This window comes from Gasterosteus aculeatus, chromosome 3 (genome assembly GCF_964276395.1).
Source record: "Gasterosteus aculeatus chromosome 3, fGasAcu3.hap1.1, whole genome shotgun sequence".
In the NCBI taxonomy this organism is placed as follows: Eukaryota; Metazoa; Chordata; class Actinopteri; order Perciformes; family Gasterosteidae; genus Gasterosteus; species Gasterosteus aculeatus.
The window spans coordinates 10,386,029-10,407,317 of record NC_135690.1 but is presented as its reverse complement, the minus strand read 5'-3'; the positions used below and the strand labels follow the sequence as shown (position 1 = coordinate 10,407,317).

Genomic DNA, 21,289 nt, shown 5'->3' with positions numbered 1-21,289 from the left:
TTAATTAAAGCCGACAGTTTATTTCTTTAATTATATCAACGTGTCCCTTTTCCTTTGGTCTGATCGGGAAGGTAACTCTTTAAATGTTATTAGTTAGGAAAACGTTTGTAACTTAGATTTTGAATGAATGAGGAGAAACAGACAGCTTTCAGGCTTTTCAAACGATTGCAGTTATTAATGTGGCAGATCATTAATACATCAAGTTCAAACTCAAATGAAATCTCAGTACTCATAGTGTAACAGACAGGACATATTGGCATTAACTCTGGTTGGAATAACTTTTATTTGATCTGTCGGTAAACAAAATGTCTCATCAATTCATGGCATTTGAAATAGATTTTGTGGCAGATGGAATTTCCAACAAAGAAAACAAAAGACAAAGTATTGCAAACTTTTTTTCTGTTGTTTAATTCTGTACATATTCCAAAGTCTGGAGATTACTGATTCAAAATATCCCTTAGGAAAGTGCCATTAGAAGTTACTTCTTGCTGGGACAGCAGTTAAAAATCCAACTCGTAGTAGCAACAGATCAGATCAATTTTTATGGCACAGAATACACAGTTATTCTCAGAAAAATTTCACAAGACGCCTTACAAATGTTCTTATTCCAACCAACACCATTTTCAATATGTTTAGTGTACACAGCATTGTTTTTTCTTCTTTTAAATATACTTCTAAGTACCATACTATGACAATTTGTGAATACACCTTTGATGACTAAAGCACAAGGCAAATAATTCCCAAGTGTTGGAGCCCAACAGCCTTGGTTTACAGTCAAAATGCATTCATACCGTAGTCAAATGACATTACCGTTTCATTGGTTAATGGACATAAAGTTAGCAACAAGTCAATTAGTGATGAAGGGTTTAAGTAGTGTTGAAGTCTATGGAAGCAGTTAAATGTTTTACAGTCATTAGAAGTTGGCTTTATGATTTACAGTCAACAGATGATGCCAACAATCAGATTAGGCTGAAGTAATTCTGATAATTCTTTTATACTGACAATTGGTCCAAAGGAAAAGGAGAGAGAAGGGGGGGGGGGGTAACAGGTGTGTAGTGATTTACAGAAAATGTATAAATAGCAGAAGCTGACTGACAAATGAACGAGCGGTCAGACTCCAGGATGTGGGGAAGTCTCGTGACAACATCTTGAGACCTCAGCAATGCTGACCTTGCAACTACACTCAAACAGCCCAAAACCACATCATAAACATGTAAGACCACATTCAGATACAATAGCAAAAGCACATAATGGGAGGGTAAAAGACATTGTGCTTGAGGATGGTGAACTGGTATACACATACAGGACGTTGTCAGAGGAAATTGTTGTTTAACAGAGTCTCTGAGACGAAGATGAGGCAGAAGAGAGGATAGTTTTGGCTGGGATGGGGGGAGGGGGGGGGGCGGTAAACAGGGCGCTTGCTAAGAGGGTATGCATGCAACTTTTAAATTCATGCTGATGGAAAAAAAAAAAAAAAAGTGATCCTGTAGCAATGCTCAAAAAGCAATACTATGCAAACTATCGCCACTATTAGATGTGTACTTCCCCTTGGAATTTTTGCCAGTTGCTAAATGAGTGTCATACAAGGGGAGTTGAAATTTATTTTACAATCGTTTCTTTGCACACTTTTGGTTAACAAACATTTCAAGGAACATGCCATTAATGTAGGGCCAAAAATATGAGAAGTACAATATTTTAGTGTGGAAACGTAAAAAAAAAAAAAGGAGTGTGGAAGGAGTTAACCAAACAAAAGGCTGTTTACAAAAGTTGACTGGGAAGGGGGAAGTTTCATTGAATGCCATCTTATCCTGGAAGTAGTGTCAACACAATGCGGTGGGAGAGAGTGAGCTGCTAAGTTGATGGATAGGTTGCTATCCAGACCTCCTCAGGTAGTCAGCCAGCCATTGTATGTGCTTTGTTGTTAAGATTTCCACCATGGACCTCCTCCTCTCCCCATGACTAAAAACCAATACTGGAGCACACAAGGAAAAAAGAGAAATGAACAACTTCTCCCCCCTCCCCAACCCTACAGAACAAAGGGGGGGGGGGGGGGACAAAGGTGACACAGTATCTTACCACTTCCATTGCTATTAAAGTTTCCAAGACATTTGACTGCTTGCAGGAGAAATCTTAACAGCAATATTTCTTTTCTCTTTTTTGTCTCTCAATTTCATCTATGAGCTTGAAAACATTAAAACCCTGATTCCCTCAAGTATTTTGCCATTGAGAAAGCCTTCTTATTCAAGCCGCCGCCGTGGACGCCTTCTTTTCCCATTACAAGAACCAAAACTGAAAGAGAAGATGGACAAGGCACAATTACGATTTGGATTGCAAAAAAGAAATGTTCACACAAAAAGGAGCTTGTGGACTAATAGTAGCCTTTGGTACTAAACATGGAAATATATGATTTCACTACCAGGTACATAGAGTAATCGATACCATGTATAGTACCAGTCCAAACTCTTGACAGTACATTCCGGACTGCCAAATGATGAGAATTCAGTTCCTAAAAATTCCGAGTGAACATTGAACGACTCACTTTACCTTTTAAACTGAATAGTCACCGAGAGAACCAGTGCGCAATTTACAGACACTGCACTATTCATAACACATGGTTGAATGTCACCTTTAGTGATGCACACGTGTGCCAGCACGCGGGCAGGCTTACTAGAAAACATCACAGGTTTGGTCAGGCGCGTCAGAAAGTGATGAAGCAGCATTTCAAGGAAGTTATTAATAACTTACAAAACATTCTTAACAATAGTCCAGCTTCTTATCCTCTGTGTGAGAAGCACTCTTGCCTACGCACCTGTGCTGGTCTCAGAACTTCGTCCTGAAGACGATGCTAATGTAATGCATGATGTTGCCGTTTTGTTGCAGTTGATTAAACAGTGCGATTACAAGAACGTCGCAACATATATAAAACGTGATGATAGGCTATTGTTCAGCCACCGTCAGCAGAATAACCACAGCTCTATTATTGATGAAGTTGATGTGAAGATCCCATCTGCAGGAATAATTTAGTCAAGCTACAGCTGCATGTTTTTGCTCAACAATAATACAAAGGACGAGGAGGCCAACTGCTCTGAAACTAAACTTTTACCTTTTCCAGCTCTTCCCACAGTGACATTATATGTAGGTTCTCCTCCTTGGCTCTTGGTCCGGATGTCCATTGTCCAGTCCCCGTCATCAAGGAGGCTATCTCTGAGGACTGAACACTTCTTTGAGCCCAGAGTGAGACCGCTGGTGTAAAAGGTCTCCCTGTCCTTACCGATAAGGATGTCTATTTCTTGGGACTGAGGGGAAAAGAGAAACACAGGATTTGTACATTTTTGCTTCTGTATGGGAATCTGAATGACAAACACAATTAACGTTAGTAAGAAAGATGAATTCCCCAAAAAGGATTACAAAAATAAAAATTATAGTAGCTACACAGTAACAATATACAGAAAGCCTTTGGTGACAGTACATTAAATAAATCCAAAAGACGCAATTGTATTACCCTCCATTTGCTTTTGAACATTGTGTATTGTCGTTTACCCGTAAAACCTTGTATTATATATCCTATTGTTAATTTAAGTGAACGTCCTACTTTGATATATCGAGAGAGAATCCACTATCCTGGCACGAGCAATATGTTTAAAACCAATTGTGCGACCAGCGTAATATTAAAATATGCGGATAATTAACAGAACTTAAAACTCAATTCCTCCACTGACCACATCGCATGTATGCATTGATTGGCGGAAGTTGAGTGACGTCTATGCACCGGTCCAGCTCTCATGCCATCTAGTCTCACAATGCATTAAAATACAGACCGTTATAAATTTTACTTAGATCCCCCCCCAAGAATAAAAATTAAACTATTAATGCACGAATATGCATCTGGATCTCTCGCGTTTATAATAATGAAAGGTTTATCGTCGGCTGGCTAATTATCCGGCAGGTAGCCGGCAAAGCAGCAGCTTAACGTTAGCTAATCAAGGCGGCCGTGCACACAAAAGCATGCCCGCTTTCTTAAGTCAGACACCGTCTACTTGCTGGCTGTAAAATTAGCGTTCGGGATAATATGACGGTATTTTATTATTTTAAATTGGCCTCTTTTCACGAAAACAACAGCGAGGGGGGGCGTTTAAAGTGGGCGCTTGCCACAACGAGGGTAGTCGTATGTGCTAGCCACGAGGTCTAATCCGGCAACGTTTCCTTTGGGAGGAAATAAACGAGACAGGCCACCGATAAACTGGCTAGCGCGGGGCTAGCGCGGAGCTAGCGCCGCGCTGGGGATTCAGACCCTGCGAGGTAACGGTTCCAGCGCGTCTGGCGAGCACCTGCGCGAGCGACGCAAACAACGCTGTCAGACGAAACCCCGCACCCACGCGTGTAACGGTCCACCTAAATTTCGACCTCTTACCGTAATATTGTTGAATGTACCACCGGCATGTCCTGCCCAAACATATTTGGCGTCCGTATATCCAACAATGGCGCTATCCTGACAGCTGCCATCGGCCATCAGGTTATCCACGTAGCTTTGCCAAGACATTTTTTAAAGAAATCGATGCTATATATAAAAAAATCCCTAGAGCTTCGGAGGTACGGTTGCCAAGCGGGACACACCTAAACCGGAGGAAAACCAAAATACGAATTTGGGAGTCTCCAATCCAACCCACACTCCGACGTTAACCAACGCCAAGGCTAGGGCAGCAAAAGAAAGCCAGGGTAGTGATGCGGCGGCTGGGTGTAGTCCGTATCAGATCCCTCCGCACAATGAGATGCCGGCGCTTTTATGGCAGCAGGCGGCGGAATAAAACATGACTAATCTGCTCAGTCCAAGAGTCCTCTGTCTGAGGGAATGGCGGGGTACACGAGTGGACACATTAGGGTTTACTGGTTGACTCGTCGAGTCAAACAGTCTTTCATTCATTAAGGTTTTCTTTCTCCTTTTCAAAGACCCAATGACAAGGACAGACCGTTACGTCAGATAGTTAGTGTAGCTGGATGGTACCGTCCGTACACATGGGAACAACACGGTCCGATCTGCTTACATGCCTGATTGATTCCAAAGTTGTCTTCTAACTTTCATAATATTATTTGAAAAATAATATAAAATGTTTAAATTCAAGAGCCCGGTTGGAGGTTACACACTAATGGCGAATGACACTCACAGGCCACAATTTTTATCCTATTTGAGTAAATTGCGTATTTCAGACAGATTTAAAGTTATGCTGTGTCAGTCAACATTGTATCTCAGCAACATTAAAATGCTAAAACTGTTGCTTACTGTATCAGATTCACTTCCATGCATAAATTAAAACTGATGACATGGTGGAGAACTGTTTTAGGTCAGGTTGTAGCATAACATCTAGATGCAAACAAAATAAAATCGGATTAGATCATACTTAGCCATTATGCGAAGCATACAATTTACTTATTTAGTGGAATAACAATACTTTATGCACATTAATCACTTTCTTCACATTTGCAATCACTGTTAGTAGCAAACGATCATCGCCCCTAAGCATTTAACTTTGAATACATGTATTCAATAATTCAAATGCATTTTGGCCAGTTTTTAAATCCCAATTTACAATTTGACAGCCAAATACACAAGTGAAAAACAATATTTTGGTAGTGCTGATGTCTGAACATGGTTAAAAAAAGAGTCACTTTATCGTTTAACTGATGATTTTTTTCTAATATTAGAATAAAGTTTAAATTGATTTGAGTCAATACTACTTATTTGTGTGAAATGGCTTGTTGATACCAGAAGCAGCATCATCAGCCAATACAGTAAGTATATGTTAAAATGTTCAAGTTGAGAAACAAATGATCCCTCAATGAACCAATTAAGTGATAGATTCCTGAAGAAACATTTATTCTAATATATGGTACATTGTTAAGATGTTCTATATTTCCTGGGGCGCAGAATCTGTAATTTCAATAGAAACTTGAAATAGTTATATTATAGCCATGTAACCTCCATTATTCAAAGTAAAATATCCAAAGGAAGCCTATAACCTGTCAGTTCATTTTATGACAAGTTGGTGGGTTAATTTGCTAAAATTATGCTGTATTTATCGTAACCACAGTATGGTACTGTTGGATCAGTTTAGATGGTGGAGTTCAAATAAAGATAACCAAAAAATAAAAAAATAAATATTCCCCTTTGAAAGTAAAACTTTATCTTCTTATCCACCAGAGGCCGTGTTCTCTATGGGTTGTATACTCACAACTGTCAGAGCTACAAAACATCAAAGAACTAATCTTTGTTTTGTAAATCTGAAAACATTCTGGGAGATGAATTTATTCTACATTTTAAAGCTGTGTTAAACGTCGAGTGAACTATGAATAGCTTTTTATCAACCAACTTGTAATAAATCAGCTTCACAAAACGAGAACAATATGTTGATGAAATATATTTTTATGAAACTACTGTAAAACATCTACGTGCATTTATAGGATAATTCTGATAATATCAGCTGACGCATACAAATTCCTAGAGAGAGAGAGAGAGAGAGAGAGAGAGAGACCAGAGAGAGAGATGGTGCATTCAAGTGCATTTGAATACAGTCTGACATTTATTTTTCAAAGAAATAACATATTTGTCAGGGGAAACAAGAAATTAGGCAAATGAAACAATATGCAATAAAGTAGTATTCTATTATAGTATTCTGATATCTGCTGTATTTTAGAATTAGAGCGGCCCAGTTGAAGGAAGATGTCGCTACCATAGATCAGTGTCTTGTCACTAATGTTTTTAAAAACTGCATTACAACTTGACAACATCAATGACATCAATCACTCAAGCAGAATGTGCATACATGATAGTGATGAATTATTCAGTCCAGTTTTTCAAATGTAATCAATCAAGGACAAAAGGAAGAGACTTGTTAGAGGCGTTAGGTTCTTATTTCCAAAATAATTCAATAAATTAATCAAATAATCACACAGCAAATTTGCCAACATATACCATTCCAGCATAAAAAAGACAGGGAAGGAGATCTGAGATGTAAGAAATAGATATTAGATGTAAAATATTATTCAGGTCCCAAAGGTTTGGTATTTATGTTTTTGTATTTAATTGACAATAAAATAAAAGCAGAAAAGTACTTAGAATAGTGTAGCTTGAACCAGAAAATATTTGGCGCTTTGGTTAAAAAATGAATGGCAATTAATATAATTGATTAAATATTCACTAATTAATCAACTGTTTGTTTCAAGACCCATATCAGCAGCTCTCTTGTCCAATTGTCACACAGCTTTCAGCTGGAGATAGTATATTTGATCAATATGATTTAAGTGGAATGAGATTATCTGGGATGAAAACGTGTATTCTAGTGGTGTGAATGGTGGTATGATCGTGCCACCCACTATTTCAGAAAATATTCACGTTTGGATTGATTGAAATAATGACCTGCGTGCTCATTGCAAGTCCAACACTTTATTTTCCGACGCGGTCCTGAACTCACCACGAGGGGGAATTCTCAATCGCGTCGTACGCAAACATCCTTACGTACACTACCTACCCACAATGCAGCGCGGTTTCTCATACAACATAGCCATCTTGTCAAGAGTGACTGAGAGAGCAAGGCAACTGTGGCCGCTGCTTAGATTCACATTTTGTTTTAAAGCTGGAATTTAAAAGTCTTTTCCTCTCTCGCTTGCCGTTTTCTTCAACGTAGGTGTCCCCACCGAATGACTTTACGCCGGTGAGGTGAGTGGATACGAAGGACTCCTTCCTGGAAGATGTCTCGCATACTTGTTCCGACGTAGGGGGCTGTGCGGCAGCCAGTTGGGCTCGACTTGCTAGCTAGCTCGAAGAAAGAGTGCTGCGGGCCCACCCCAGCCGAAAGTAGGTCCCGCCGCTGGGCGATACACTCCTGTGACAACCGCCGTTAGACAACCGCACAGCCGGGACGTTCGTTGGCCGATCCGTACCGACGGAAAGCTCCGGATCGAGCGCCCCGCGGGCTGCTGGTTATCGGTGTGTCGAGCCGCATTGCCGGACTGGACGACACGACGCGTTGCGTTATGGGCTCGTGAGACGCAACAGGAGACCGAGAGAGGAAGAGAGATGGCGTAGATTCAAATTTGGTTAAACTTATCGTTCGCTAGGACGTGTAAAATAAACGCAATCTGGCTGTTTAATGCGATCTACGCAAATAGAAGCTGGATCCAGCTCTTTCTTTGACGAAGGAGGATAAACGTAGCCGTACCGGACTTGGAATCAGGCTGTCAAATATGTCGAAAATGCCGGCCAAGAAAAAGAGCTGTTTTCAGATCACAAGTGTGACTCAGGCTCAGCTGGGGCCTCCGGGGGCCGTCGACGACACGGAGAGTCTGGAGGACCCCGACGAGTCTCTGGCTGGAGACGTGTCGTCGGAGATATACGACATGTCGCGGGCAGAGTACGAGCCTGCGTGCGGAAGGAGTTCCTCCGAAGAAGCCCTGAATAATGCCGCGGAGCCCGAGGCGCTCGGGGTTCTGGCGCCACCACACATACCTCAAGCCGGCCAGTCGGGCAACCTCGTCGGGGACTTTCGGCCGGGGGGAGCGTCGGCGATCGGCCCACGGGCCTCAGGCGGTGTGTCCGTGAACGCGTCGCCGGCCAGTTCGGCGGCCTCACCCGCCCCCTCCACGGTGAGCTACACCTCGCGCTTCAGGGTCATCAAACTCGACCATGGTACCGGAGAACCCTTTCGAAGGGGCAGGTGGACTTGTACAGAATTTTACGATAAGGACTCCGATAACTCTAGGACTGCAGATGGCATTAGGCATGCCGGTGCAACAACACTGGACCCTGCTGCGGACCGAGACAGTGGGCTCGGGCACACGGGAGGCTCCGCAGTTGCCCCGGCAACGCACTCAGGTCAGGGCTCCGGGGCGGATGCTTCGCTCTCCTCGTCCCGCATGCATTCAGTGGAGATGCAGCAGCAGCAGCCGCCACAAATCCACCATCAAAACTACACCGCTTTCACCAGCGGTATCCAGCCTTCCGGCCCCCAAAGCGCGTTGCCCGTCGGACAGAACGGCCTGCCTCAAGCGGTTGCCCTCATGCCTCCTTCGGCCCAGCCTGCTGCTTACCCTACGCAGCAGCACGCGATGAGCCACCACCTGACCAGACAGTCCTCTGGAATGCTACAGAACCATACAGAGTACTATCAGCAGCAGCAGCATCCCACTGGCCAGTCCATCCCAGCGTCCAGCGTCTCGACGGGGCCGCAGCCTGTGGGACAGGGGCACCCTCCGGTCTTGCTTCCAGCCACCGGAGTCTCCTCTGTGCCGAGTCTCGCGGGAGATGTCGCAGGAGATGTAACTACCGGGCAGCCGTCTTCCGGCCTCTTGCCGCAGCAGACCGGAGGAATGGGGGCCACTGAGGCCTCCGTGCCGGTCGGTGGATCCGCTTTGCAGCAGCAGATTGTGAGTCAGTACACGGCCGCCGGGCAGCCTCAACCCCACGGCCTGCACCCTACGTCCTCCGGAGTACAAAACGTGCCTGGCGTCGCGGTGAACTCCAGTGCCTCCAGTGCAGCCTTGCCAAATGTGACAACTTCAAGTTTGCCTCCAGGTCAGGCGCCCCAAAGCAGGACTCTCATGGCTTTAGGGATGCAGGGCCTCCCAGCAACTGTATTTGGAAATGTGGAGGGAGGCGGCGGCGGCGGGAAGTTTGAGGGACTCGTCGATGCACATTCTCCTCTTGTCTCTGGGAAGGAACCGATGAAGCCCTTCATGCCCGAGAGCCTGCACCTCGCCACTCCCACTGTCAACAGCTTGTTTGGAATCCACATACCTGTCGACGGGGACGCGGACAGGTAACCGTCTTTAGATGTTTACGTAAAGTGTGTGCGGGTGTTTTTGTTCTGTTAAAAGTATCGTCCCTGTTGAGCGCCGCTTGTAAAACTTTGTCCATAATACACACAAAATTGAACAATCCCCATTCAGGTGATGCACATTAGGCGATTGTTTAAGCAGACACGGGTCGGGATCACAAGCAGGTAGTCAGTCATCTGGTTTGTTAGATCAACAGGTACCCCCCCCCCCCCCCTTTTTTTTTTTGTTTTGTTTTCCGGGGAGGTATGGAGGGCAGTGTAGTAGGAAGAGAACAGTGGCCCAGGAAGGACATGTAATGTCTGTTCTTTCTCATTAGGCGCTAAAGAGGTAAGTGCAGTGTGGCACACTAGAGGTGGACACCTCGTTGAACGTGCACAGTGAATTTGTGTTTTCGTCCTGGAGGTTTTTAGTGGCGTATTTCTCTTCCTCTATCCAGCTCCAGAACAGTGGCCTTAGCTGAAAATATCCTGTGTTTCCACTCGCTGCTCTGCCTTCTATTCGCCTCTAGCCACTCGCTAAACATGATTATTCTTTCAGGCAAGTTCTTTTTCTGTCCGAGCAGAAAAATTCTATCCCCTAAAATTGTGGGACACTGAATATTGAGATACAAAACACTACAATCCATCGGGGTTTAGATTGAAATGTGGCATTATTCTTTTGGCATAATCTTATTATAAATCGTGGAATTCACTTCCTTTCCTCAAGTAATCTCTTAATTCCTGTGTTTTAGCGCTAAGTTTCACCCGTAATCGATTGCACACATGGGCGGAAATCATACCGAGCCTTAAATCTTTTTTTTTTTTTCATTTACAGTCTTAAAGATATAGCAGTATGCAGACCAGACTAAATATTCACATTCCAGAACACTTCTCATAGAGGGAACATTTCTTACACCATGTTTTAAACTTGTTGAGTGTGCCGTGTTCTTATGGGACATTTCTATAAAGTCTGCAAACAAACTTAAATAAAGCTACTTTGGTCACGCACAGGCACACACACCTAGTATGATGTGATCGTGCCTTTAACCAACAAGCGAAATGGATGTCACATAAGTGTGACACTGCCCCGTTTACCTCACATTTAAAATCCTCTACTATTGGTTTGGGACAACGCAAAAGCCAACTCGGGCCGTGTTATTCGGACGGGCCGGTGTTTTGCCTGCGAGAGGAGCCGGCTCCCAGGCTGATAAGAGCAGGAGCCTCCTACGACCGCTGAGCCCTATCAGACACTGCGCAGTAGTCTTTCCACTGTGCCCCTGTTCTGCAGATAAGCGACGTGACAGTGGGGTGGGTCAACCAACTGTGCTCGTTTGGCCCTTTTTTCTTTTGCACTACGATGCGAGCTGAAGTAGGGTGTGAGGGTGTTTTTTATTTTTTCAAATTTTTTTTTGGAGCGTGGTTTAAATCCACATGCGCCCCCCCCCCCTCTCTCTTCTCGAGCTGCGGGCCGATGGTTTGGAGGCCGAGCGGCTTCGTCTTGGTGTCGTACGACCGGCGCGGCGTACCTACCGCCCCGGGGACCGGCTGACAGGCACGGCAGTTGTTTCTGTGCAGAGGAAGTGCTGAATGACATTTGTTTGCTGCAGCAACTGTGGTATGTTCAAAGCGGCGGGGGAAGCGGCAAAGCGATACTTGCTTTGCCGCTCTCCACCCGGCATTTGAACTATGCTGGGTTCATCCCCTCCACTCCTTCAGTTTTTTTTTTTGGTCTTTTCTTAATTTCTACGTGCCGCCTGGAGTATTTTCTGCCTCTTTCGGCTCTGCCCACCTCACAAACTACTACTACTTTGGTAGCGAAAATCTATCGTCTGCCCCCCCCCCCCCCCCCCCCCCACCCCCCCACTCTGTAGTTTATTTTAATTTTACTTTTTCTAACTAACTAACTGACTGAAGCAAAGCATTGGAGATATAGACCACAGATTGCAGATGTCCTCCTATTTAAGAATATGATTTCCTCCGCGTGATGTTTCCCAGATGGCTCCAACAACTGAAGGCGTTATGATGTCTTTATTGCCCTCGCGGAGAAGTGGCTTTCTTATTTAGCGGGTTGAAAGTATTTCTTCTGTGGTCTGAGCCTTCATAAGCCCGGGCGGGGGCGGATTTATTATTGTCCTTGCGTAATGGTAGCTTATATAAAATTGGACTTGGAGGGCCGTAGAGGAGCAGTTACTGCTAACGTGAATGGAGAGCCTGTGTCTGTGTGGGTGGATGAGGGGTGTGTCTGAAAGGGGATGGGTTGGCTTAGTGTGCACAAGTATCCATGCGGGGAGGGGGGGGGGGTGCTGACGCAATACTTTTGACAAACAGGGACATTACCAGCTCACTTTTTTTGTGTGTGGGTGTATGTGTGACACTGAGAAGCAACATGTGCCACTCGTTCCCCTCCCCATGTGACCTCTGGTCTACTGCCGTATCCTGTTTTTAGTCCGAGGCCCCCGCGTTGCTCTCCACCTTTTTTTTTTTTTTTTTTTTCCCCCGCTTGCACCCCAAATAATCACCCCAGTATCCCGCGTTCCCGACCCGGCTGCCATCACTCGCGCTGTAAAACCGTACGGCATCCGCAGGGGAGCAGTAACCGTGTAAAACTGTATTCCATCCCCCTAGTCTACGACACAAACCTGCTCAAAGACTAGTCTTTGCGCCAGCCACCCCCGCCCCAGGTCGGGGGCCCTGCGTCGTTCTGACACAGAAGAAGGTGGCGGACGGGTCCGAGGCTTCAGGGGCCCGTCCCTCTGAGGATGTGCTGCAGATAAGCTCAGCTGAGAATATACTGGTTATCTTGTTTTTGGAAAGTGGTACTCAAGTAACATGAAGCATTGCAGGGACTCTCTTTTCAGCCGTGTTGCACCTCCCTGGCTTTTCATCACCAAGAGGCAAAAAATAATTTTCATACTAAATTATTTGTCGATCTTTCATGATTATCACCTTTTTTCTCATTCACTTCTTAAAGGTCTGCGCTCTCAGTTATTGTGTCAACTATTCATCTAGTCCCTTTATCTGATTCCATGTGACTTAAAGGCTTTATACAACTTTCCCCAACATAAGTTCCCCCCACCCCCCCCCCACACACACACACACACACAGATATATGGAGTTCCCCTTTTTAAATGCATTGCTTCAATGAAGCCATTTGCAACTAACTCCCGTCCTTCCCACCCAGTTTCTCGTTTGTTTTGTAGTGTTGCTGCTTCGCTTTTGTTCTATTTTCACTGAGTAAAAATCCAAATGCTTTTGATGCTGAAAATAAGGGCTCTAACCTCTTTGAATCCCCCCTCCCTCTGACTAGCCGTTTGTCCGCTGCCACCCCGGACGTTGTCAGCCCGTCTTCCCTGTGCGCTAACACAGCGGCTCACTTGACAGAGCTTCATAGGAGGGTTTGTGCTGGAAATAGCCGAGACCGCTCACTGTTTCTTTTGCACTGGCGAAACGGCCCCTAACCGACCAATCACACCTCTCGGGGGGGGGGGGCCCTACGCCGCTGCAATGCAACTTTTTCTGCGCTCAATGAGTTGGCAGGCTTATTAAGAGGTTGAATCGTGCTGTATTTAACCTTTTTGATGAGCGCACTGGCCTGCAGCGAGCGTACTGAAGGAAGGACCATGTGACGCGCTCAAGCTACATGTGTTACATCAACAAGCAAGAATGCACTCAAAAGGTTATTTTAGTCTGCTGCCAGGTCGGCGTCGGGCGAAGCCGGAGCAGCCTTCCTTTTGGTTTGGTCCTTTTTGAAAGGGTGGTTTTAAAAGAAAATACTTATTATTGACTGATTTGGACACACAGTTTCTGTCCTCCTCTCTTAGACACACACACACACACACACACCATACGTAAGAGGGGAGGGAGGGAGGGGGGCTGCCCCACTGCTCAACAGGGTCTGTTGACAAAGGGGGGCTTTCATAAATGGATATTGACATGTTATATTTCGGATATACAAAGAGAGCCATTGAGCGCCGAGTGTTTGCTAATTGAAAACAAGGAAGGATGACCCCCCCACACCCCCCTCTCCGCCTCCAGTCCATAACCTCGCTCCCGAAAGGGGTTGCTGTACACCAAGTCATCTGACCTTGATGAGGTCAAACGATAGCTGTAGCTCTGACAAAGATAAATAAAGACAGACCTATCTGAGGTGTGTGTGTGTGTGTGGAGATTTCTCCTCCAGTAAGTAAAATTAAGCAGAGGCATAGGGGGAGTTTTGTCAGTGTTTAGACATGAGGTAATGTGTGTGTGTGTGTGTGTGTGTGTGTGCGCGAGGGACTTCTAGGAAAAGAGACTTGGCCGCTGTAACACACTCTCACACACGCTGTAAAACAACTCCTGGTTCCTCATGTGTGCACAAGCAGTTGGTTTCTAAAGGCCTGGAGTAGATTAAATGAGTGTGTCCGTGTGTGCCAGCATGTGTGATTGTGTGTTAGGGGTCAGAGGGGGTATTTCCTTTCCCTCCCACGAATATTCCTCCCGTGGCACGGAACACCGTGTCCCCGCCGCTACTGACCAGCCACATAGTCAGCTATCCAAACCTTCTGACAGCGGAGAAGGATTTACATTTGTACTGGTGGATTTTTTTGGTTGAGGAAAACGGCCACAGTGTGAGTGATTGCCCGACCTAGTGTGTGAGAGGGGGGAGGCCCGATGGGCGGGGGGTGCCTTTAAAAGTTTGAGAAGCTGTTCCCACTTTTGAGCGCACATTCCTGCATTGAGGTCAGAGCTCCCTTTCCGCAGCCTCTTTTTGCTTTGCTCCGTTCAAATGTCCCAAAGCCGAGAGGCGTTTTCTCCGGATAAGTTGCACACCTTGCATAGTTGCATAAGGAAAGATTTGTGGGACTTCTGTCTTGTTCTCTGTGTTTCAACTCTCTCCTATCTCTTGTCTTTTTCTCTCTTCTCTCCATGAATGTGGTTGACACAGGAACCCCTCCAAGGCTTTCTACCAGGCCTTCCAGTCTGGCAGCAGAATAAGGGACTCAAAGGCCCACAGTGATAGGTACAGTACTATACTGGATTGAACTGGATAGGCCTGCAGTAGGGTAACAACGTGTGTGTGTGTGTGCAGTGTTCTGCTGGAGAGGGCTCTGCTTTCTCCACGTGCATGGGTTGAGTTTGGAAACGGAGCCCAAAGGCGAGAGCGCGGATTGGACAAGAGACTTTCCCAAACCACTTCTGTGTGATTTGCCTCTGGGGCTTTCATCGACTGTGTGCAACGCTATTGTCTGTAAGTTAAACACTCTGCTTTGTTTACTGCCTGGGTGTTCCACAGGTTTGGCCACCATCTGTATGGTCCAATGTACGTTTTACTTATATAAGTAAAATCAAGTGCGACGGCAACTGCTAATCAACAATTCAGCTTTTTCTCAAATAAGGGATGGATCATTTAGTCTGATTTAGCTCAGTTACTTGAGTAGGCCAATATATGTCAGCCAGTAGCAGCTATGAGTCTGTTTGCAGATATATGACAAACAAATTGCATAAGGGGAATTTTTTTTGGCATATATTATAAAGAACCTTTCAGGACAATCATCTAATCAAAGTAGTTCGGAAAACTGAAAACCTGATCATCTCAATTCACAGATGAAATGATCAAAGTCGACGCAGGAAGCAGAGCAGCAGTCTAGATATTTTCGACAGGCAGTTGGTAACGTTGCCGCTCACAAGAGTTTTGACTTCCCAGTCAGTGATCTGGAACAGCTGCACGTTTGCATCCCTGAACGTCCAACTGATTGTGTTGCTTGCAGAATGATTTACAGTTTCAACTGCCAGAGAATAAATATAAGATGTTAACATCCTAAACATGTGGCTTTCAAGTGGCTAAGTGAGGTTGACGTGTGCGTGTGCTAACTGTAACACGGGAGCCAAATAACAGCCGGAGCTCAGCCCAGTTTGTAGTGCAGCACCGTGTCAATGTGTCCGTCAAAAGGTCCCATGACCTTTTAATCACAAGAGACATCGGACATCCATCATTGAGTTATCGAAGAGTTTCATGCAAGAGAAGAGATGCACGGTTGATCTTTTGACTCGGCTCATAAAAAATAATACACTATGAGGCCTTTTTTTTTCTTTTCTTTTCTTTTTTTCTTACAAAAATGAAAAGTGAAGCACATGAAACTAGATCTGAGTGACAGGAAATGAAACTTTCTCTTTTTTTAATTTTTTTTTTATAGAGAAATACAGATCTGACACACCAGCCATTGAGGAACTGCCCCCCCCCCCCCCCCCACACACACACACACACACAGATCCATTTGCTGCCTCAACTGCATTTATTTTAGTTTAAAGGAAGAAGAACCGGTGAATCGATTATTGTGCAATATCAAACATAAGATTCGATGTTATTACTTAAAGACTCGATACATTCTTACTTTTGCTACCTTCATTTTTACCAATTTACTCTCATAATACGTTCGACAGAAGGCCAAATATATTAGATAGTATTCATGAGCCCCGTGCTTCACCACCTTTCTTTGTGTCTGTTGTTATTGTGGACCGGCTTCTCGTTTCCATGAGAGCAACGGTGGCCCCGTCTTTGACACGGCGTTGACCCTCAATCATTTGATCATGTCTTCGTTTGGATTGGCGGTAAATTTGTCTATTTTTTTTGAATGCTCTGATTCAGTAAATCCTGGGAAGGCCCGAGAGTTTGGCCTGAGCGTCCTCGACTCCTGGAGGAACTGATTACGTTTTGGTGGTAAAAGGTCACGGTCACTTTGACCCGACAAAGACATTTTTGGCCAGAATTCAAAGGCTAATTTCACCCGAATGAGCTATGAATTAATCCAAAATGTTGAACTTGTACGATTGACTTGCACCTGTTGTCCTTGGCAACGTGATCGGCCCTCTCCAGCTCTGAAAACTTGTCCGCTCACGTCTCAAGCCCAGTAAAACTCCCTTTGCTTGGTTTCCTATGTGTGGCTGGGGGGCAAATTTACTGTTCTCAAATAAGCCTGAGGCAAGATGCTACAACTGTTCAGATGAGCTACGTGCCCCCGCCGCTCCGCTCGCCCGCGCTCCGTATGAGCGTAAACCTTTCTGTCGCTAATGGCTCCTTTATTGACATTCCTAAATCACAGCTCACACTGCTCGGGGAAGCACCAAACTCTACCCGGAGCATGTAAACGTTCACGGAGGAGTTTTGGGGGGGGTGCATTGATCAAACCGTAGCGTTCTGTCGCGGCCCATTAGCCGTGCCCTTTGGTCTGCGGCGCTTGACCTCACTAACATCAGGAGTTATGCAGCGCTCGCTTCATAACGCTGGACAAACAAAGGAGGAGGAAGCTTCACCATTCTTTTAAACCGGTTTTATTCTTTGCTTTGACATGAGACGTAGAAGCTTAAACATGCGTGGGTGCGTGTCAGGATCGCTGCTTTAACTACACTCACTCATCGCAACTCTCAACTGGTTTCCACAATCTCCCCCCCCCCCGGTGCCGGTTGTTCAAAGAAGTTCTACGTTGAGCACCAGATGGTGTCCTAATATGGTTTTGACAGGGGTCGCTATGCCCGCTGGCGTCCGTGTAAGTGAGGTACCGAGCGGCCGCCCAAACCATCGCGACTTATCAAACTCCTCTTCAGCCACTTTGCAGCCGGGGAGCAGAGCTCCTTCACCGTGGAAATCTCCCTCACTGGTTGAGAAGTAGTTTTGCCTTGTTGTTTTTTGCGTCTCCATGGTTACAACCTCATCACTAGTTTGTCACATGTCCCGCCGCCAGTACATTTGGGTGGTTTTTGAGTTTTCCTCTTGTTTTGTTCCCCGGTTTGATCTCATCCACCTCAATGTTGCCTCAACTGAAGCCAGCTGGAGAAGTGCTTCACTCCTCCTGCTTCAGTGGCAGTGAGGTCATTCAGCAACAAAGCGCCACTATCGCAATTTGAAAGGATTAAATTCCATTTGTGGAAATTGTTTTCCTCGTTTATGTCAACTTTCTGATATCGTCCACACAATAAGGTAATAATCAGAATCATCTATTCAATGTCAAATTTTCCTACTCAGAGATACGTTTTAATCACAACTATGGTTTGGTGGTGCGTTGCCCTCTTGTTGTCAACCTCCAGAAACACTCGTGTGAATCCTCTCCTGAACACACAATGAATCTTTTGATAATTTTATCATTTTACATAAATTTGATCAATGCGTTGTTGCAGGCCTAAAAGCGTGTGTCAAAAATGAAGTTTCATTAAGAATTTATCTGTTGATCTAACCATCTCTGACTGGATTAATTAAAGTTGGTTGATTGTGGTGCTACCTTTGGACCACAGCCCCCTATTTAGTGAAGCCTTTGCAGCAGCGCTTCAAAATTATGCAAAATTTGCAGGAGCAAATGTTGCGTTGCCCGCAGCTACGCTGCTTTTTTTCTTCTACTGTAAACGCCGTGACCTAATCTTTAATGGAGTTGTAAATTCTTTGGTATGCACAAGAGGTGACGGGTCATTCTAAATGATCTGTCTAATAGCGCATGGTTGGATAAGTTGAGCGGTCATTTGTTTTAGGTTTGCTGTTGACGGTCTTTGTTTTTATTGCCCTCCTCTGCCATCAGTTGGGGATACGATAAGAAAGCTGTAAAAGAAAAATGTGCGGAGTTGAAATATGACTCTCCAGGAAGTTTTGAATTTGGGAGATTGATTTTAACAGAACATTATGTCTTCTTTTCTCACAGGGCGTCTGGATCCAATGTTGCTGCCATTGATAATAAGATTGAACAGGCAATGGTAAGTAATCCTTAACCATGGTTTGTACAGTTTATGGTTTTGACTTTTTAAATATAGGAAGTAGGCATAGCTACGCGTAAGACTGCAGCACCACAGAGCAGAATCTATTCACGTGTCCTCTACAATTCATTTGTTTTGACCTTTCCTCTTCGTAGCTTTGGTTGCACCAACTAGCAACTCTCGTCCTTGTCTTGATTTACTGTCGTGGTGTTTTAATAGAACGGGTCTTTAATATTCAACTTTATTATTCGTTATTTCAACTTCTTTATTACTGAACACGAACAAACGTGGCCCTGATGTCAGTGTTAAATAAAATCGGTCTGTTTTTATGTTCTTTATCCGGTTGCATATATTCTGTCTCTCGCAGGACCTGGTGAAGAGCCATCTGATGTATGCGGTGCGCGAGGAGGTGGAGGTCTTAAAGGAGCAGATCAAGGAGCTGTTTGAGAGGAACTCTGTGCTGGAGAGGGAGAACGCTGTGTTGAAATCTCTCGCCAACAGCGAGCAGCTGTCTCAGCTGCCCGCCCAGTCGGCCGCCAGCTCCGGCACCTCGCCCCCCCAGCAAGGACTTGGCCAGCCTCAGCTTCAACTTCAGCCTCAGCTACAGGCCCAGCCGCCGCATCAACTTCAGCCTCCGCTTCAACTTCAACTACAGGCCCAGCCGCTTCAGCTTCAACTTCAGCCTCAGCTACAGGCCCAGCCCCCGCTTCAGCCTCAGCTACAGACCCAGCCCCTGCTTCAGCCTCAGCTACAGGCCCAGCCCCCGCCTCAGCCTCAGCCTCAGCTACAGGCCCAGCCGCCGCTTCAGCTCCAGCCTCAGCTACAGGCCCAGCCCCCGCTTCAGCCTCAGCCTCAGCTACAGGCCCAGCCCCCGCTTCAGCCTCAGCCTCAGCTACAGGCCCAGCCGCCGCTTCAGCTCCAGCCTCCGCTACAGGCCCAGCCGCCGCTTCAGCTCCAGCCTCAGCTACAGGCCCAGCCGCCGCTTCAGCTCCAGCAGCATCCCCAGACTCCGCTCGATCCCAGCCAACAACAAATGCAACCCAACGTCACCTCCGCTTGAAGTGCATCTGCCCGGCTTGGCATATGGCAGAAAAAGAAGAAGAAAAAAAACCCATCAGCTTCTCTACAATTTATTACAAATAGTCTATGTGAAATTAAACGTGTCTTCTTAGCCACCAGCTTGACCGCACAGTACAGTCTGTGTGTGTGTGTGTGTGTGCGCGTGTGTGTGCATGTATGCGTGTGTGTCAGAGTGAGTTAGCAAGTAAGTGTGAGTTGGTGTTGGAGTGGCTGTGTGTATGCGTCCTGTACTGTGGGCCTTTCCAGTGTTAATGCAATCATCAAGAGCGAGACGGACTGGGACAGAGACCGTGTGTGAGGGGAAGAAGCGTCGGGGAAGGTCGGGCTGTTTGTTTTCATCTTGGCTGTGTTCCCGGAGCGGCTTACTGCTGCGTCCGAGCTCGTGGACAGGATGTCTTTTTCTTGGACCAGGCCGAGCCGGACGGGTTCACGACCTGACCCCCAGACCCGCTCAAACCCGAGGGTGTCATTGGGAGGGAGGGGCTTCGGCTCACATGAGGGGCAAAGGCAGTGATTGTCAAAAAAGCGATGATTATTTTGAAAGGAGATAATTGAGTGGGTAAGGGGGGTTATTTGTTAGCCTTGCTGTTTCATGTTGTAAAGTAAGTGGGAGAAAGTCTGATTTTCAGAGCGCCACACTGCTGCCGTTACGTTGTAATCAACTCCAACTCTTCATCAGTCTTTTGAGTTCTACTGTCGAGTGTTTTATTTATTACCGGGCTGCTATTCTCATAAATGAACAATTTCACAGAACCAGTCTAATCGGAGCCCAGTGGCTTGTTTCCTCTCCTACAGTGTTTCAACAGATTCGTCATACGTCCCAAGAGCAACGCTTGTTGTTAAACTAGAACCCATCAAATCTGACCTGCTCAACACTAACTCAAACTATACGCTGCAATTGCCAATTCATGAGTCAAAATCCAGTATGAATGTACTTTTTTTCCTTTGTATTATATAAAGTATTAAGAGCCTTGATGGGCGACATGTCGCCCGTCGACATCAAATCTTAATGTGAGCCTACAGAATTTATTTGAAGATTAAATTCTGGTGGTAGTTTTACCTAAAAGTGAATTATTGCCATCACCTCCCTCCTTTTTATTTTTCTTTTCTCCCACTGTTATTCCTGAGGGGGAATTGGGAAGGAAAAGCTGTGAAATCATTCAAGCTACTTTGTAACCAAAGATGCAAAGTTGTGTAAATTGATCATTTTTAAATGCACACATGTATTTTCTTTGTTGTTACTTCCTTCACAATATTTTGTTGCTGTTCTGCATGATCTAATCTTCAAACCACTTTCTTACCTCATTTTTATTCAGCACTCTTATTGTAAGATAGTCTGTGAACAGTGTAAATGGGGTGAAATGATGAGACGCAGAGAAAAATAACCTAGTGTTACTGACACTAGTCCCAGAAAAATGAAGTGAGCCATGTTTGTTCATTAAATGGTGTTTGAATTTCATATGCCAATAGTTTTGTTACATTGCAAATTTTAATGTATTTAAATAAAAGCAATATCCAGATTCCAAATTGCATTTTTTTTAATAAAGTTGTGTACATAACATATGGTCTAATCCTCACATTTTACCATTCACTGTGCAAACTTCCGGAAGCTTGAATTGTCCTCGTGAAAGTATTGGATCCCCTTTCTTCAACCATTCATAACCCACAGAAAGTTAACTTGTGATATA

General features: G+C 45.2%; 2 protein-coding genes across 4 annotated transcripts; one reads left to right on the top strand and one right to left on the bottom strand.

Moving 5' to 3' along the window:
* Positions 1-264: 264 nt before the first annotated feature.
* On the bottom strand, positions 265-4,839 carry LOC120816103 (profilin-2). Its single transcript, XM_040171441.2, has 3 exons — positions 4,412-4,839; positions 3,104-3,296; positions 265-2,289 (listed from the first exon to the last, which is right to left on the bottom strand). Exons 1-3 carry the CDS (start codon positions 4,538-4,540, stop codon positions 2,192-2,194), a joined length of 420 nt encoding a protein of 139 aa, XP_040027375.1. The 5' UTR covers positions 4,541-4,839; the 3' UTR covers positions 265-2,191.
* Positions 4,840-7,392: 2,553 nt separating this feature from the next.
* On the top strand, positions 7,393-21,128 carry LOC120815693 (TSC22 domain family protein 2). 3 transcript variants are annotated; one of them, XM_078099130.1, is made up of 5 exons: positions 7,511-9,809; positions 14,731-14,805; positions 18,470-18,521; positions 18,889-19,444; positions 19,517-21,128. In XM_078099130.1, exons 1-5 carry the CDS (start codon positions 8,239-8,241, stop codon positions 19,579-19,581), a joined length of 2,319 nt encoding a protein of 772 aa, XP_077955256.1. In that variant the 5' UTR covers positions 7,511-8,238; the 3' UTR covers positions 19,582-21,128. The 3 variants fall into 3 exon arrangements, with proteins under 3 accessions (XP_040026517.2, XP_077955256.1, XP_040026516.2); XM_040170582.2 differs by having other exon boundaries at positions 18,889-21,128; XM_040170583.2 differs by lacking the exon at positions 14,731-14,805 and having other exon boundaries at positions 7,393-9,809; positions 18,889-21,128.
* Positions 21,129-21,289: the final 161 nt, after the last annotated feature.